General features: G+C 42.1%; 1 protein-coding gene across 1 annotated transcript in view; it reads left to right on the plus strand.

The window, feature by feature from the left end:
- The window catches only part of myo1d (myosin 1D), a 595519-nt gene that overhangs the window by 215002 nt on the left and 360239 nt on the right, over positions 1 to 20278 (plus strand). Inside the window, exon 15 of the mRNA XM_078529816.1 lies at positions 15826 to 15992. Within this exon, the coding sequence (XP_078385942.1) occupies positions 15826 to 15992 (167 nt within the window). The remainder of the gene's footprint in view (positions 1 to 15825; positions 15993 to 20278) is intronic.

Raw genomic sequence — 20278 nt, forward strand, 5'->3', positions numbered from 1 at the left:
CTGTGGCTCAGTTCATAGCACCCTCGCCTTTGAATCAGAGGGTTGTGGGTTCATGTCCCACTCCCGGAAACCAAGAACTGTGATTGTACTCGAAAGAGTTGCAATCTGTGACTGTTGATAACTCGAAAGAGTTTCACTTTGATGATGATCAAGAGTAGACTGATGAGCTGTAATTGGCCGGATTGGATTTGTCCTGACTTTTGTGGACAGGACATACCTGGGCAATTTTCCACATTGTCGGTTGCTGCCAGTGTTGTAGCTGTACTGGAACAGCTTAGCTAGGGGTGTGGCTGGTGTCAGGGCACAGGCCTTCAGTAATATTGCCTGACTGCTGTCAGGGTCCACAGCCTTTGCAGGTTGAGAGAGTCGTTAATAATGCAGTTAATAAACCTTATGGGGTCCTGTGCTTTATAAATAGGAGCATAGAGTACAAAAACAAGGAAGTTATGATAAACCTGGATAAAATGTTGCTTAGGCCTCAACTGAGTATTGTGTCCAGCCCTGGGCACCCCACTTTAGGAAGGATGCGAAAGCATTAGAGAGGGTGCAGAGAAAATTCATGGGTATGTTTCCAAGGATAAGTGACTTCAGTTACATGGGTAGGTTGGAGAAGCTGGAATTGTTTTCCTTGAAGAAGGGAAGATTAAGAGGAGTTTTGATAGGTGTTCAGTCTCTTAGGTCTGGACATGCTAGATAGGGAGAAACTGTTTTCATTGTCGGGAAGATCCAAAAGCAGAGGACACCAATTGAAGATGATTGATAAAAGAACTAACAGCAACATGAGGAAAGATGTTTGTATATAGTGAGTGGTTAGGTTCTTGTATGCACTGCCTGAGAGTGTGATAGAGGCAGGTTCAATCGAAGCATTCAAAAGAGAATTGAATAATTACCTGAAGAGAACGAATTTACAGGCTTTGAGGAAATGGCTGGGTAGTGGGGCTGGGTAGTGGGGCTAGGTGAGTTACTCTTGCAGAGAGCTGGCGTGGACACAATGGGCCAAATGGCTGCCTCGTGTACTGTACCATTATATGATTATGTATATGAAAGGTACTTGTCACTTATCAGCCCAAGCCTGAAAGTTGTCCAGGTTTTTCTGCACGTGGACAGAATGCTTCATTATCTGAGGAGTTCAGATTGAACTGAGCATTTTAATTGACAGAAAACATCCCCACTGCTAACCTTCAGATAGTGAAGGTCATTAATGAAGCAGCTGATGATGGCTAGACACTGCCCTGGGGAACTCCTGCAGCAATGTCCTGGGGCTGAGATGTTTGTCTTGCAATAACCACAACCGTCTTCCTTTGTACTAGGTATGACTCCAACTCGTGGAGAGTTTTACTGCTGATTCCTATTGACTTCAGTTTTGCTAGTTTTGGCACTCAGCCAAATGCTGCCTTCATGTCAAGGGCAGTCCCTCACACCTCACCTGTGAAATTCAGCTCGTTTTTTTCTGTGTTTGGACTTTGGCTCCAGACTTCATTACAGCCTATGGCCCTGATATAACTGGATATAACCAAAACTGAGCAATGATCAGGTTATCCTGCTTAATAACACTGTCCATGACATCTTTGATGATAATCGAGAGTAAACTGATAATTGGCCAGAATGGATTTGTCCTGCATTACATAGGCAGGACATACCTGAGCAATTTTGTACTTGGCAGGTAGATATCAGTGTTGAAACTATAGTGACACAGTTTGGCTAGGGGGCGCATCTAGTTGTGGAATATAAATCTTCAGCATTACAGCTGGATACAGCTGTATTTAAAGCGCTCAGCCATTTCTTGTCCCGTGGAGAGAGTCAAATTGATTAAAGACTGTTGTTTGTGATGGTGGAGGAAATGGAGTTGGATCATCCATAATGGCACTTCTCGCTGAAGATGATTGTAAATGCTTCAGTTTTGTGTTTTGCACTGGTGTGCTGGGCTCTGCTGTCATTGATGATGAGTTGCATATGGAACATCCTCCTCTGGTTAGTTGCTTGATTGCCCACCACCATTCAGACTGATGGTAGCTGGACTGCAGAGCTTTGATACAAATCATCAGTTGTGGGATCACTTAACTCTGTCTCTAGCATGCTGCTTCTGCTGTTTAACGTGCATGTAGTCATGATTTGAAGCTTCACCAGGCTGGCACCTCATTTTTAGGTATGCCTGAAGTTGATTCTGGCATGCTCACCTCCACATCTCATTGAACCAGAGTTGATCCCTTGGTTTGATGCTGATGGTGGAGTCAAGGATATGCCATGTCATGAAATTATGGGTTTTTATGGAATTCAATTGCACTGCTGCAAATAGCCCACAGCGTCTCATGGAAGCGCAGTTTTGAGCTGTCAGATCTGTTCGGAATCTATCCCATTTAGCAGATAACAGGATGGAGGGCATCCACAGTGTGAAGATTGGAATTTGTCGGTAAGTTTCCAAGTTAAGTGGAATTTGTCGGGAAGTTTCCAAGTTAAGTGGAGGCAGGGAGTTAAACCCTTTGAAATTAACATTGAATCTGGATCCCAAATGTCCTCTTCTGAGTTGATGTGAGGCGGGATTGAAAGCAAGTGAGGAACTCCCTTGGATCTGTCGGGCATGCATTTAAGAAGTCAATTATGAGCACCTTTAACCTTCAATCTGGATTTCCCAGCCAGGGCATCTGTTTCCTGACCTGTCAACATTTTGTCAGGGATACCGATATAAGTTTCTTTGGTGAAACTGACAAGCTGGGATGACTTTGATCAGTTACATGCTGGGGGCCCCATTAATTGGAAATCTCCTCATTTGATATATGCGGAGTGCCATCCCACCTGCCCTCTCTGATTATTCGAGGTGGGGATGCTATTGCCATGGATGTCATATTTTGGCAGAGACTAAGTGCAGATGAGTCTGTCCTTTGTCTCAGTAAGGATTTTGGGGTAGTCATTCCTCCCAATATTGTTATGTATAGATGTATTTGCGACAGGTATGTTGGTGAGAGTGAGGTCAAGTAGATTTTTCCTTCATGTTTTTGTCTCACCACCTGCCGCAGGCCCAATCTGGCATATATGTCCCCTTCAGGTCTCAGCCAGCTCAGTCAGTAGTGGTGCTCTCAAGCCATTCATGGTGATTGACAATGAAGACCCCCACCCAGGATACATTCTGTGCTCTTGTTGCGCTCATTGCTTCTTCCAGTTGGTGTTCAACATGGAGGAGTAGTGATTCATTAGCAAATGGTAATGAGCAGGAGGTTTCCTTGCCCACATTTTACATGAGACATCATGGCATCCAGAGTTGAAGACTCCCAGGACCATTTCTTCCCAACTGTATACTACTTGCAGTAACAAAGCATGTTGCAGTGAGAAGCGGTGATAGGTCTGATTTATATACCGTACGCCTGAAGATCATGGAACAGGTCCCAGCTTGAAAAGAAATACAAGGATGACCAAAGCTACGGTAGCCCAACTGTGTGTGGACAGAGCTGAATGGAAGAATGCCAGTGGGTAGTCTGACCGTGCTTACTCTGCAAAGATAAGTCTGCTCAGTAGCCTTAAGTAATGGATGTGCCATTGTCTAGATTCAACCTCCATTCTTTTATGAGATGTGGGCATCGCGCCAAGGCCAGCAATTGTTGCCCATCCCTAATTGCCTTTGAACTGAGTGGCTTGCTAGGCCATTGCAGAGGGTAGTTAAGAGTCAACCACATTGATGTGGGTCTGGAGTCACATGTTGGTCAGACCAGGTAAGGGTGGTATGTCCTGAAGGGTATTAGTGAACCAGATGGGTTTTTTTCACTACAATTAACATAGTTGTCATGGTCACCATTACTGACTAGCTTTTATATTCCAGATTTATTAATTGAATTTGAATTTCATCAGCTGCCATGGTGGGATTTGAACCCCAGAGCATTAGCCTGGGCCTCTGGTTACTAGTCCAGTGACATTGCCACGATGCCATCATCTCCCCTGATAGCTCTGACTTATGCACATAATAACGAGGGAGGAAGGTAGTTTCATTTCTATGTAATCAGGATGTATGGAGTTCCCTGTTGGTTGGATTTGTAGAAAAAATGCTGCTCTTAATTTAAATCTGGTAAGAAAGGTTACAAAATCACAGCCTTTATTGCACAATACACAAAGGACTAACTTCTAAACTAAGATTTTTTTTTGTTACCAGCTACATAATACATTTGTGAAGGCTTAAATAGTTATAGATGTGGAGTGGTTTGCAGCTCTCTCTCAAGACCCTGCACTCTTAATTGCTGTGACCCTCTCTTTCAAGTGTCCTGTTCTACAATTCTTTGGCCTTGCAAGATTTTTTTACCTTAAAAAAAAATAGAATCTTTTTACACATCTCCCTGAGGCATGAACACTTCCCAGATAAGATCCATGGGTAAGGAACTAGCTCTAAGGTCTGCTGCTTTTACTTTTTATCCGAGTGTTACATGTGCAATGGCAATGCAGAATTACTCTGCCTGCCTCCTTCTTTATGGAATATGGCTGGTTATAAGGGCACAGTGGAAATGAGGAGATGACCATATAGAGAGTCACAGGGCTGAACCTGCATGATAGTCTGCTACAGCAGAATGAAATACCGACACAATAGAATAATGCACTATCTGGGTTTCACTTGTTAAGATTTGCATTGTGTGCGTAGAGTAGTACAGAAAACCAAAAATTCACTGTGATATGAAGAATTATTGGGAAAAAAGGGACAGAAGGAAAATCAATGATGGCTACTTCAAAGAGAAAAGAATATTTAAGAATCAAAAGTTCTGAAGCAATACTGACTCGCACATGTTGTGACTTAAATATAGATCGATGTCTCAAGGTGCTTCTCCCTGGTAAGAACATAGGAGCAGGAGTAGTCCATTTGTGCCATTGAGCCTGCTCTGCCATTCAAACAGACCATGGCTGATCATCTACTCCTACACCATTTTCCCCCCACTGTCCCTTGATGTCATTAGTATCCAGAAAGCTATCGATTTCTGTCTTGAACATTCTCTATGATTGAGCTTCCACATCCTCTGAGGTAGAGAATTCCAAAGACTCACCATCCTCCGAGTGAAGAATTTCCTCTCCACCTCAGTCTTAAATGGTCTGCCCCTTAATCTGAGACTCTGTTCCCTGGTTCTAGATTCACCAGCTGTGGAAACATCCTTCCTGCCTCTACCCTGTTATGCCCTGTACCTGGCAATGTGCAAAACTGCCCAGGACAAATCGAACCCAGCCAATTAGTGATGCATCAGTCTACTCCTGATCATCAGCAAAGTGATGGAAGGTATCATTGACAGTGCTATCAAGCGGCATCTACTCAGCAATAACCTCCTCGCTGACACTCAGTTTGGTTTCTGTCAGAGGCACTGAGCTCCTGACCTCATTACAGCCTTTGTCCAAATATCGACAAAAGAGGTGAGGTGGAAGTGACTGCCCTTGACATCAAGGCAGTATTTGACTGAGTGCGGCATCAAGGAGCCCTAGCAAACCTGGAGTCAATGGGAATTAGGGGGAAAACTCTCCACTGGTTGGAGTCATACCTAGCACAAAAGATGATGGTTATGGTTGTTGTAGGTCAATCATCTCAGTCCCAGGACAACACTGCAGGAGTTCCTCAGGGTAGTGTCCAACCGTCTTCAACCGCTTCATCAATAACTTTCCCTTGATTGTAAGATTCGCTGATAATTGCACAATGTTTAGTACCATTCACAACTTCTCTGATACAGAAACAGTCCATGCCCATATGCAGCAAGACCTGTCAGGCTTGGGCTGATAAGGGGTAAGTAACATTCACACCACACAAGTACTAGGCAATGACCATCACCAGCAAGAGAGAATCTAACCATCTTCCCTAGATATTCAATGGCATTACCATCGCTGAATCATTACTGTCACTGAATCACTGAATCCCCCACTCTTAACATCCTGTGGTTAAAATTGATCAAAAATTGACCTGGACCAGACACGTACATACTGTGACTATAAGAGCAGGTCAGAGGTTGGGAATTGTGCAATGTGTAATCTGCCTTGCTAAAGCCTGTCCACCATCTATAAGGTGCAAGTCAGGAATGTGAAAGAATACTCTCCACTTGCCTGGATGAGTATAGCTCCAACAACACACGTGAAGCTTAACACCATCCAGGACAAAGCAGCCTGCTTGCTTGGCACCCCATCCACCACCTTCAACATTCACTCCCTCCACCATTGACGTACAGTGGCAACAGTGTGTACCCATCTACAAGATGCACTGCAGGAACTCACCAAGGCTCCTTCAACAGTACCTTTCAAACCCGCGACCCCTACCACCTAGGAGGACAAGAGCAGCAGATGCATGGGAACACCACCAACTGCAAGTTCTCCTCCAAGCTACACGCCATCCTGACTTACATACGAACATGCAAATTAAGATTAGGAGTAGACCACTCGGCCCCTTGAGTATGCTCCACCATTCAATAAGATCGTGGCTGATCTGAATGTAACTTCAACCCCACATTCCTGCCTACCCCCGATAACTTTTGACCCCCTTGTTAATCAAGAATCTATCTAGCTCTGCCTTAAAAATAGTCAAAGACTCTGCTTCCACCGCCTTTTGAGGAAGAGAGTTCCAAAGAGTCACATCCCTCAGAGAAAAAATTTCTCCTCATCTCTGTCTTAAATGAGCGACCCCTTATTTTTAAACGGTGACCCCTTGTTCTAGATTTTCCTGCAAGAGGAAACATCCCCTCCACATCCACCCTGTCAAGACCCCTGAGGATCTTAAAGGTTTCAATTAAGTCACCTCTTACTCTTCTAAATTCCAGTCGATACAAGCCTAACCTGTCCAGCCTTTCCTCTTAATACACCTGCCCATTCCTGGTATTAGCCTGGTAAACCTTCTCTGAACTGCTAATGCATTTACATCTTTCTTTAAATAAGGAGACCAGTACTGTACACAATACTCCAGATGTGGTCTCACTAATGCCCTGTACAACTGAAGCATAACCCCCCCTACAGTCATAATTCCCCTCACAATAGATGATAACATTCTGTTACCCTTCCGAATTACTTTCTGTACCTGCATACTAACCTTTTGTGATTGATGCACTAGGACATCCAGATCCCTCTGAATCTCAGAGCTCTGCAATCTCTCTCCATGTAGATAATCTTTTCTATTCTTCCTGCCGAATTGAATGATTTCATATTTGCCCACATTATACTCCATTTTTCAGATCTTTGTCCGCTCACTTAACCTATCTTTGTAGCCTCCTTACGTCCCCTTCACAATTTACTTTCCTACCTATCTTTGTGTCATCAGCAAATTTAGCCACCATTTCTTCAATCCCTTCATCAAAATCAGTTACATAAATTATAAAAAGTTGAGGCCCCAGCACTGATCTCTCTGGCACTCCACTCGTCACATCCTGCCAACCAGGTAAAGACCCATTTATGCCAACTCTCTGCTTCCTGTTAGCTAGCCAATCTTCTATCCATGCCAATATGTTACCCCCTACACCATGAACTTTTATTTTCTGCAATAACCTTTGATGTGGAACTTTATCAAAAGCCTTCCTGAAATCTAAGTACAGGACATCCACCGGTTCCCCTTTATCCACAGCCATGTGACTTCTTCAAGAACTCCAATAAATTGGTTAAATATGATTCCCTTTTTACAAAACCATGTTGACTCTGCTTGATTGACTTGAATTTTTCTAAGTGTCCTGCTATAACATCTTTAATAATAGATTCTAACCATTTCCTTATGACAGATATTAGGCTAACTGGCCTATTGTTTCCTGCTTATGTAAAAGAAAAATACTGCAGATGTTGGAAATCTGAAATAAAAACAGAAAATGCTGGAAAAACTCACCAGGTCTGACAGCACCTGTGGAGAGAGAAACAGAGTTAACGTTTCGAGTCCATATGACTCTACTTCAGAGCTAAAGAGAAGTAGGAATGTGATGCAATTTATACAGTTTAAGGGGGTGGAGTAGGTGAAGCTAGGCCTTACCCCCACTATTCACTTTAAAACCCTCTCTACTTCCCTAGTTAGGCAGCTTGCGAGGATACCAGCCCCAGCACGGTTCAGGTGTAGACTATCCCAACAGTACAGATCCCACTTTCCCCAATACTGATACCAGTGCCCCACAAACTGGAACCCACTTCTCCCGCACCAGCCTTTAAGCCACACATTCATTTCTCTGATCTTATTTGTCCTATGCCAGTTTGCACATAGCTCAGGTAATAATCCAAAAATTATTAGCTTTGAGGTTCTGCTTCTTAATTTGGTGCCTAGCTCATCATACTGACCATGCAGAGCCTCCTTCTTCATCCTGCCTATGTCGTTGGTACCTACACAAACCACGATCACTGGATCCTCCCCTTCCCACTGCAAGTTCCTCTCCAGCGCTGAGCAGATGTCCCAAGCCCTGGCACTGGGCAGGCAACAAAGCTGCCTGGACTCTCTCTCTTTGCTACAGAGAACAGTGTCAATCCCCCTCACTATACTGTCCCCTACAACCACTACATTCCCTTTTGCTCTCCCCACTTGGATGGCTTCCTGTCCCACGATGCCATGGTCAGTTCGCTCATCCACACTGCAGCTCCCACTCTCATCCAAATGAGCTGAGAGAACTTCAGACCTGTTGGACAATTGCAGAGGCTCACACTCCTCCCATCTGGGTCCCCTTACCTGCCTCAGACATAGTCACACCCTCCTGCCCCTGGCCACTGACCAAATCAGAAGACCCTATCCTAAGTGGTGTGACTGCTTCCTGGTATAAAGCATCCAGGTAACTTTCCCCCTCCCTGATGTGTCGCAGTGTCTGCAGCTCAGCCTCCAGCTCAATGACTCTGAGCCGAAGTTCCTCAAGCCACAAAAACTTCTGCAGACGTGTTTGCCCTGGATCACAATGTTATCCACGAGCTCCCACATGCTGCAGCCTTGACACATCACCTGTCCTGCCATCTTTACTGTGCTTTAAATAATTACTTAATTATATTAATCATTTATTCATTTATTTAATATTGCTTTCTTATATATTTGATTAACTTTACCACCAAATTGTGTACTATTTTTTATTAGGGATAGAATAGAACTTACCCACTTACCAGATACTCACCAAACAGCTAGCTCCTCTCCCTGTAGTAGAGCAAGAACTAATTTCTATGGGGTGAGAAAAATAGAAAGAGAAAATAAACAACTCCTTACCATCACCACCCAATCACTGGTTATGGGGGGGGGGCAGGCAGGAAAGTGGAGTTAAGGCTACGAGCCATGATCTTATTGAATGGCGAAGCAAGCTCAAGGGGGAAAATGGCTTTCTCCTGTTCCTATTATATTTCTTATGTCCCATTGTTTCTGGCCATTTCAAAGGAACCCATCACACGCAACAACCCTATATTAGATCCTCAACAAAAAATAGATTGGATTTTGAAGGAGGGCAAGTATGAGGAAAGATGCGAAACATCAAGCATAATTCATATTTCATAACTTTTCTCGGAATTGAATCTTTCTTTTTACAGTTGGAGCAAGTTATGAAATGTCTTTTTGTAAGGGGTTCAATGCATGTGATTTTGTTGGCTTCTTTTGTTGCCCAGTTTGTAACAGAAGCCTTTAGTTGGTGTGCCTGAGTATTGAATGGGTTGCTGAAAATAAAGCAGTGGGATTCCTGTAAATGCAAGCTTTGCTGCAATCATTGTCATGAAGTGTTTAGTAACCATTTCTACAGTCATAAATGTGAGAGGCAAAGCACATCTTTGGTGAAACATCGAACAAGGTAAATAATTCAGATGTCTTTGCGTGATCATCAGTAACCTTATTGTGCTGGCATATCATAGGTCTGTGCCAGTTTTGAATTGTGTTTCCACTGATGGGTCTGGGCTGGGAATATTGAAGCTGACTCTTGATCATTTGGTGAGCAGAAAATGAATGAGAGAGGTTATGTGTCTTTGCATAGTATTCTTGTGACCTGATTTATAACATTGTCAAGGGGAAGCTGCCTGATATACATTCTTTGCTCCTCATTATACTTCCAAGATTGCTTTTTTGCCTGGTGGAAAGTCGCAGAATACTAGCTGTTTTCTTTTAGATTTACTTTTCAGGACACTAACCACCTAAACTGACAGCAGTGATTGATTACATTCTTGTTGCAAATGCAATATTGGCAGTCTCCAAATCCCTCCATTATTACCCCTTTAGTTTGTTATCCTACCCACAATAGCTGGCTTTGATCCTTGAATCCTCCTTGAAATGTGTTAATTTGCTCTACAGAAATATTTTCACAATGATGTAGCTCTAATAAGATTGTTAACTTCGCACGATAGAGATATCAAAATGGTTTTGTTGCCTGACGAATCTGGATATAATCAGATTTCACGTATCATATTCTTAGTAATAAACTGGTATTGCAATGTAGATAATGTAAATACCAAACTCATACTTGGTGGCAAAGTAAGTCCTCTGAATGACAACTGTAGATCTAATTTGGAATTTTAATACTAATGTTTGAGATTATAATTTTTAACTATTTTCTATCATTTTTGTAACGTAACCTGAGTGCAGAATAGATTTGGAATATCTTTTTTGGAGGATTCTGCTTTCAGTCTAGAATCTTAGTTGATGGGTTTACAGATTAGGAATACTGAACTCTCTGCTCAGTCATCTGATCTGCACACCCAGAGCGACACTGCCTGCTGAGAGCAGAGTCTCCAAAAATGTAACCCTAAGTCTGTATAGCATGCCCTTGCAACTTTCACTCAAAAACTCAGCATCTAGGCGCATAGAAATCATGTGCTAAACAACATCCTGGGCTAATCCCATTTAATTTTTGGCCTTGCTTAATATTTGGTAAAATAGTGAAAGTCTGATGCAGTTGTCCAAGAGAGAGAATGCAAAACCCTATCTCATTCTGAAAGTTGGCCTTTCTTTCAATAACTACCTGTAATAGTCTATATCAATATACAAAGTAGCATGACTATCTTGTCCTCTGGTTAATGTTGTTCTGATAAGTGAAACTCCTTAAATCAGAAGAAAAAGGAGCAGGCATGGGCCATTTGGCCCATCAAGCCTGTTCCAGCATTATATAAGATCATGGGTTATCTGATTATGGTCTTAACCTCCACTTTCCTGCTTGTCCCCATAACATTTAACTCTCTTGTCAATCAAAATTCTATCTAACTTAGCCTTGAATACATTCTATGACCCAGCTGTAGAATAAGGGTCTCGCACACATAGGGTAAATGCAGGACTCAATATAGTACCAGCCACACAGTGATGTAAGAGAGCGCATGATCGGCACCCAGGGACAGTTGAGGGTTGGACAGAGCTGTGTGTACCAGCAAGCTTGGAGACAGCTTCTAGCTTGTACCCTTTACTGCATATTTGTAAATAGTTCTAAGAGTTAGTGAGGACCTACAGTTAACCTATGTATGATTACGAAGACTTCTTCAGGCCTACCGAACTATAACTAACACCTTACAACACCAGCCTCCACTGCTTTCTGTGAAAGAATTTCCAAAGACTAATGACCCTTTGAGAGAAGATACAGGGGAATCTGGGTGTCCTCTTCATCTCCGTCATAAATTGGAAACTCCTTATTTTTAAACTGTGCCCCTTAGCTCTAGACAGAACAAATTCCTAGAATCCACCCTGTCAAGCCCCCTCAGAATCTTATGTTTCAATAAGATCACCTCTCATTCTTCTAAACTCCGATGAGTACAGGCCCAACCTGCTCAACCTTTCCCCATAAGACAACATTCCAGGAATCAACCTAGTGAGCCTTCTCTGAACTGCTCCTAATGCAAGCATACCTTCCTTAAGTAAGGAGGCTAAAACTGTACACAGTACTCCAGGTACGGTCTAACCAATACCCTGTACAGTTGCAGCAAGACTTCCCTACTTTTATACCCCACCCACCTTGCGATAAATGTCAACATTCCATTTGCCTTCTTAATTACTTGTGTGCTAACTTTTTGTGTTTCATGTACAAGGCCCCTCTAAACTGCAGCACTCTGGACAAGCCCACATTTTTCCACATGACTCCATTAGCCAAATTTTTTGCCCACAGAACCCAGAAGGGAAAAACAGTAAAAACTGGGAAATAAGAGTTCTGGCCTGACTGTTTTTTCCTCCTGGAAATCTATTTATATCCCTTGACACACTCCTTTTATCCTTCTCACAACTTGCTTTCCAACCTATCTCTGTATCACCAACAAATTTGTCTACAATGCAGTTGGTCCCATCATCCAAGTTATTATTATGGATTGTAAATAGTTGAACCTTCAGCACTGATCCCTCCAGCACTCCACCAGTCACAGTTTGCCTACCCATTTAGCCTGACTCTGTTTCCTGTTTTAGCCAATACTCTAGCCATGTTAATATCCAATATCTTTTGGAAATCCAAGTACACAACATCTATTGGTTCCCCTTTATCCACTCTGCTTGTTACATCCTCAAAGAATTCTAATAAATTTGTCAAACATGATTTCCCTTTCACTAAACCATGTTGACTCTACCTGAGAGTATTATGATTTTCTGAATGTCCTGCTGCTGCTTCCTTAATAATGGATTCTAGCATTTTCCCAATAACCAATGTTAGGCTAACTGGCCTATGGTTCCCAGCCTCCTGTGTCCCTCCTTTCTTGAATAGTGAAAGTTGGAAAAAAAATGTCAGTAAATGGTACAAACTCGCACAGATTTTTACAAAACAAACTGGCAAAAAAGCAGTTCGGGGTAGCATGTATCTTTAAAAAAATGCTATGTTAATGTTTTTTGTGTTGATCAAAACAGCATTCTTGTTTTTTATCTTGATTAAGTTTTCTATTGTCTCCTTGTCTTCCATTTTCTCCTCTTCCCCCATTTTGTTCTCTGTTACTTCTTCCATCTCCTTCTCATCCCCCTGCCCTCTCCTGTATCCTCCCTCTCCTCTCTTCTCCTCCTCTTGTGCTCACTCACCCCTTTCTCTCCCTTCACTTTTCTTTTTCGATCTCTTCTGTTCTCCTCTTCCTCTCTCATTCCCACTCCCCTTTTCCCCTTTCCTCTCTCTTTACTTCCCTCACCCGCTTTGTTTGAGTTTCTCTTCTTTTAATATTTGCTTTTGGTAATTTGTACTCTGTATGCTTTTTCATTTTCCAATTTTTATTTACCAATTTATTCTCTCCAGCTCTTTCCTTATTGTGTTAGGTGACTTTCTTTAAGTCCGGTCCACTAATTTATCCTTTGCCCTTATGGAATAGGCTAAGATAATCTAATGATATTTTTGGGAGTTTGAAATATGTTACAGCTTTAATTGCAACAAAATATTTTCTGTAATCTGGTAATTGAAAGATCTCTCCAAGGTGTAACCTCAGATTCAGTTTCCAGAATGTTAATGTTATTCCCTGAGCTATTTATCAGTACTTGAAAACGAATTCACAGAATCACAGAATTTTAACGGCACAGAAGGAGGCCATTCGGCCCATCGTGTCTGCACCAGCTCTCCAAGGGAACATTGTGACCTAGTGCCATTGCCCTGCCTTTTCCCTGCACATTTTTTTTATTCAGATAAACATCTAATGCCCTTTTGAATGCCTCAATTGAACCTGCCTCTACCACACTCCCTGACAGTGCATTCCACACCCGAACCACTCGTGTGTGGGAAAAATTGTTTTCTCATGTCACGTTTGCTTCTTTTACAAATCATTTTAAATCTGTACCCTCTCGTTCTTGATCCTTTTACGAGCAGGAACAGCTTCTCCCTATCTACTCTGTCCAGCCCCTTCATGAACATCTCTATCAAATCTCCTCTTAGCCACCTTCTCTCCGAGGAGAACAGTCCCAACCTCTCCAGTCTATCCTCATAGCTGAAGTCTCCCAACCCGGGGACCATTCTTGTAAACCTCTTCTGTACTGTCTCCAATGTGTTCATATCCTTTCTTTAATGTGGCACCCAGAACTGTACACAATAGTCCAGCTGAGGTCTAATGAATGTCTTATATAACTTCAGCATAACCTTCCTGCTCTTGTACTCTATGCCCCTATTAATAAAGCCCAGGATACTATATGCTTTATTAACTGCTCTCTCCACCTGTCCTGCCACCTTCAATGGCCTATGCACATATACACCCAGATTTTTCTGCTCCTGCACCCCCTTCAAAATTTCACCGCTTATTTCATATTCTCTGTCCATGTTCTTCCTACCAAAATGCATCACCTCACACTTCTCCACATTGATCTTCATCTGACACCTATCTGCCCACCCCACCAACTTGTCTATGTTGTTTTGAAGTTCTACACTGTCCTCCTCGCAGTTTACAACACTCCCAAGCTTCATATCTTCCATAAGCTTTGGAATTGTCCCCTACACATCAAGATCTAGATTATTAATATATATCAGGAAAAGCAAGGGCCCCAATATCGACCCCTGGGAAACTCCACTACAAACCTTCTTCCAGCTCAAAAGATAACCTACTCCTTTTACCACCCTTTTACTATTTATATGCCTATAGAAGACTTTGAGATTCCCCTTTATGTTGGCTGCCAGTCTTTTCTCATAATCCCTCTTCGCTTCTCTAATATGCTTTTTCACCTCCCCTCTGAACCTTTCTCAATTGTATTTTCTACCTGACACCCGACATGAGCGCACTTTTTCTTCTTTATCTTAATTTCTATTTCCTTTTTCATCCAGGGAGCTCTGGATTTGTCTGTCCTGCCTTTCTCTTTCCATGGAATTACATGTGTTAAATTGTACAGTTTGTTAGATGGACTTTATTTTGTTTTATGCCTGCATTACTGTCATCACCCTTGCATGCTTCACGTGTCTGTTTGTCTGTGCATGGTGTATGGAACGGAAAATAAAAATTTAAATAGGGTAGAAGAACAAAGGAATCTGCAAATACAGATATTGCTGAAAGTAGTAGGTTAATAAGACCATTAAAAAGCAAAAAAACCAAGGCTTATTTCTAGACAGATTGAAAAATAGAGAAGCTATGCTAAACTTGTATTGATGCTTGGTTAGACGACAGAGTTACATATTAACTCCATATTATTAAACGGTTGCCATATTATAAAAATCATAGGGATACACTGGAGACGGTACAAAAAGGTTTACAAAGGTGATACCAGAAATGTAAGTTTATACCTATCAGTATAGGATGAACAGTCTCGGCCTTTTTTTTTGGAAAGAGAAGGCTGAGGGGTGTGAGGGGTGACCTAATAGAGGTCTTTAGAATTAAGAATGATTTTGATAGAGTAGACACAGTGTTTCCACTTGTGGAGAAGTTAAGATAGTCACCAAGAAATCAAACAGAATTCAAAAGAAACATCTTTACCCAGAGAGTGGTGAGAATGTAGAACTCGCTGCCACAAGGAGTGGTGAATAGTAACGATAATTTGAGACAAAGCTAGATAAGCATATGAGGGAGAAGGGAAGGATAGAAAGTAATGCTGATACAGTTTGATGAAAAAGGATGGGAGGACACTCAACCTCCAGTGATTTCAGTGATGTGTAAGGGATGAGTTTATAAAAATCTTGTACTGTCGCTCCTTGAATTGTGCAGAACATCTACTATCACCTTCCAAACAGTTGGGGTGTTTCTAGAAACAGAATTCCATGCTATACAAACACCAGAGAGTACAGATTGTGGCAATAATTTGATGTAATAGTTTAGGAGTATTGTACAATATTGCCTTTTGTGCTATTGTTCCTGTATTGTACTGACACCAATGCACTATGTGGTACCTAAGGATGAGACTGGCTTAACTGATGCACGGCTTTCAGATATTGTCATGATGCATCTACACGCAATTTCATGACCACTGGATCACATACAAATTTCATTGTCAACAGTAGCACCAAAAGTGTTTTGTACATTATATATGGCAATTTATGGATGACCGTTTTTGTTTTGCAGGAGCCGTACTATGTCCGTTGTATCAAGCCCAACGAGCAGAAATCTCCGCTGCTGTTTGATGATCAGCGCTGCCAACACCAGGTTGAATATTTAGGTTTAATGGAAAACGTACGTGTTCGAAGGGCAGGATTCGCTTACCGACAGTCTTATGATAGATTCCTTCAAAGGTAAATATTTATGATAAAATCTGATACTTGGTGAAGATAAAGAACAATATAGCTGATTACACAAAACTATAATGTTCTCATACATTCTGTTAAATCATCAAACATGGACTAATGAAAAGATTGGAATTGATGTTTAACGTATAGACTGGGACTTAGGTTATGGAAGTTTTAGTCTGAGTCTGAACTGCCTGTCAGATGGTCTCCATTGGATCCCAGCCTTGATTAACTTTGAAGTTAGTTTTATATTGACCCTGGGTCTCGGTGCCATAGTGTTCAAGCTGAAGCCCATGTTTTCTGTGCACTTTTCACGTGTGCCGTCAGCCATATCATAGAGCTAATAGGAAGTGGGAATATACTTCCCTGTGCTTAAATGACCACACTTCGGACTAGAAAAGCCATGGAATGGATACAGTTAGAGGCATGGAGTTCAGCTATTTCTTCTCATTATGTCTCTTTGACAATCAGAGCACCTCATGCTTGCAGGAGACAATATACTAACAGATAGTACAGAAGTGTCGGTAGACTTGTGTTTCTGATTTGGATGTCTCTCACTTATCAACTGAGTCACTAGATGGAGCTCTTTGCAGGAATACGTTCCCTTACTCTGAGGGATTGAGATTTGGAATGAACTCATTCAGGTCAGGGAATTGTAGTATTGACGAGGCATAGAAGAGCATATGCTGGAAAAGGAACATTCAATACCGCGGGGAAAAAAGACAAAAACATGAGGTAGTTGAAGCCATTACTCATGCAGTAATGGTCACTTGATGTATGACATTGAAACCAATGTGAAGGAATTCATGGACAGCAAGGGTATTGAGGTGGTAAAAGTCTGAAGGCAACTGAACTGCTTTAAAATGTAAACTGGATGCTGGCACTTAAAAGCCCCACTACCACTGAAAGTTTGTGAAAGCAATTATCACTTGCAATGTAATCTGCAATTGATCTGAATTCGTACAAAGATGTCATTGAAGTTGTACTCAGTATTAGTCTTACCCAGTGAAAGTGCGCTGGGCTAGGAGGTGTTGATTGACATTAGATCATCATCTTATCGTGTCCACGGACAGTCTATACAAGGCCCAGCCAGAACTGGACACATTTTTGCGCCTTGTTGTTGAATTCGGCAAGATCTGCAACAGTGCAGGGTTCCTCTAGCGATAGGCATCGCAGGAGATGTTGCATAGTCTGTGGCTCAGTTCCACGTTCACAAGTTGTCGGGCAGGTTGTATATCCTCATTTGCTTATTGACACCTTTGAACGACATACACCAGTCCTAAACAAAACAAAAACAGAATTACCTGGAAAAACTCAGCAGGTCTGGCAGCATCGACGGAGAAGCTGAGTTTTTTCAGGTAATTCTGTTTTTGTTTTGTTTTGGATTTCCAGCATCCGCAGTAGTTTTTTGTTTTTACACCAGTCCTAAGTCTGTTAAGGCACTTGCAGGTTGCCCAGTTAGCTCCTGGGGGAAGGCTTTCATCAGGTAGAATTTCCATCACTGGGGGTTGTTCGAGACTGGTGAGCCGGTCTTTCCACAAGGCGATGCGGGCTTCAGATGGGGTTGATTGTAATGGAACAACACTGTTCATGAAGCTCTTCCTTGAATTTAGGCGGCTGGGTGTAGGTGTATGACCATGTGGAGGGTGCCTCTCATCTGATGTTTGACGGAGTCGCTCTTTCTTGCTGGTTACCGTTCTTCTTATGTCAGGGGGAGCGATACCCGCCAGGATAGATAGGCTGTTGGTGTTTGTTGGTTTTAAACAACCTGTGATAAGTCGGCAGCTTGCATTCAGAACGGCATCCATCTTCTTAGCATGAGTAGATCTTTCCCATGCAGGGCAGGCGTATTCCGCAGTGGAATAGCAAAGAGCAAGTGCACTGGATATTAGATGTGTTGAGTGCACACTGCCTATTTTAATTGCTCCTCCTTTAACTGCCTAGGCCCCAGACTCTGGAATTTCCTCCCTAAATCTCTCTACCTCTCTCTCCCCCTTATAACTACTTCTTAAAACCTACCTCTTTGATCTTGATCATCTGTCCTATTATTTCATTATGTGGCTGAGTGTCAAATTTTGTTTGATATTGTCCTGTGAAGCACCTTGGGGCATTTTACAATGTTAAAGGTGCTATATAAATGGACGTTTTTATTGTATAGGCAGAGTAGTAGGACTCTCAGCCTCTCGAGGCCGATTCACCTTTCACTGATTTGTACTTCAACTCCATTTACCCACCTTGGCTCCATGCCCCTTAATATTCCTATCTAAAAAAAATTAACCAATCCGAATTCAATTTTTCCCTGCACCCACAGACTTTTTGGGAGTTATTTCCCTCTTGAATTGCGTAGATCCAATTTTAAGATGATGTCCCCTTGTTTTTTATTGCCCCACCAGATCTGCTCACTAGAGATCAACATAAGCACAGTCCCAGAAGGAGACTGGATATTGATCAAATCCCTTATTTTTCTTCTGCCCTAACACAGAGGCATTGGGGTCAATTGGGAACCCTCTGTAATACTTCAGATGAGATCAGTTACCTTAGCACAGTCTGGGGTGTTTTCTGGGACCTTCCTGATTATTGCGACTGGCTACACAGTGGCAAAGCTCATTAAGTTAACGGGGAAAGTAATCTTAAAATTCCGCAGTAAGTTAATACAATTCTTTGTAAATTTTAAGCAGTAGCAGTTAATGCAACTCTTTTCACCCACTCGCATTTATGTAGTATCATTTGTGACCTGAACACCCCAAAGCACTTGACAGCCAGCGAGGTAGTTTTGAAGTGCAGTCACTGTTGAAATGTAGGGAAACGTGGTGACCAATTTGGGCACAGCAAGTTCCCACCAGCACGATGATAATGATGAGATGATCTGTTTTATTTGTAAACTGGTGCTGGCTAAGAGATAAATTTTGTCCAGAACACCAGGGAGGACATCCCTCCTCTTCATACTGATGCCATGGGACCTTCTTCGTCTCTGTAAGATGGAAAACAAGGCCTTGATTTAACGTCTCATCTGAAAGATAGTGCAGCCACTCGCTTAGTACTGCATTGGAGCATCTGCACTCTGTGAGAGGGACATGCTGAAATTCACTCTTTCCTCAGATTCTCTTGACATTTTTGTCTTGTTTGACAGACATCCAGCCCCTTTCCATCCAAGCAACTTTCACAGTCCTCTGATCAAACTATATACTTCAGTAAACTGCTCTTAATCATAAAATTCACACTTTGGTGGTAATTTAAATGCATGCTTAACATATCACTTTTTTTTTCCCTCCTCTTCACTGTTCCTAGCAGTTTTTCACCATGATAATTAAGAAATATTTTAGTTTATTTAAACTATACATTTGCTGAAATTTTATTTTGTTAATGGAGATAATTTTTGAAGAATTCAGCCAGGTGTGTTATAGAACCCACCCCCCCCACCCAACCAATATATTTTTTTTTCAAAAGCCTTTTTCTTTTGCCACCAGTGTTGTTCAGGTCTGGCTGATTGATGACTGAGTTTTTACACCCCTAATGGATTTCACAAAATCATAGAATTTTTACAGCACAGAAGGAGGCCATTCGGCACATCATGTCTGCACTTGCTCTCCAAAAGGGCAGTTCATTTAGTACCGTTCTCCCGCCTTCTATCTATAACCCTGCACATTCTTCCTTTTCAACTAACAGTCTAATTTCCTTTTGAATGCTTCGATTGAACCTGTCTCAACAACACCGTCAGGCAGTGCAGTCCAGACCTTAACCATTCGCTGTGAGAAAAAGCTTTTTCTGATATCGCTTTTGCTTTTTTTTACAAATTACTTGAAATCTGTGCCCGTACATTGTCGATCCTTTCACGAGGGGGAACAGTTTCTCCCTATCTACTGTGTCCAGATTCCTTCATGATTTTGAATACCTCTATGAAATCCCCTCTTCTCCAGGGAAAACAGTGCTAACATCTCCAATCTTACTTTATAACCTAAGCCCCTCATCCCGGGAATCATTCTGGTGAATCTTTTCTGCACTCTCGCCAATGCCTTCGCATCATTCCTAAAGCACGGTGCCCAGAACTCGGCGCAAAACTCCAACTGAGGCCAAGCTGGTGTCTTATACAAGTTCAACATAACCTCCTTGCTCTTGTATTCTATGCCCTTATTAATGAAGCATACGATACTATATGCTTTTTTAGCTGCCGCCTCAACCTGCCTTGCCATCTTCATTGACCTATGTACATAGAAACCCAGGTCCCTCTGCCCCTGAATGCCCTTTAGAGTTGTACCTTTTATTTTGTATTGTCTCTCCACGTTCCTCTTACC

Source organism: Cetorhinus maximus, chromosome 25 (genome assembly GCF_964194155.1).
Source record: "Cetorhinus maximus chromosome 25, sCetMax3.hap1.1, whole genome shotgun sequence".
NCBI classification, from domain to species: domain Eukaryota; kingdom Metazoa; phylum Chordata; class Chondrichthyes; order Lamniformes; family Cetorhinidae; genus Cetorhinus; species Cetorhinus maximus.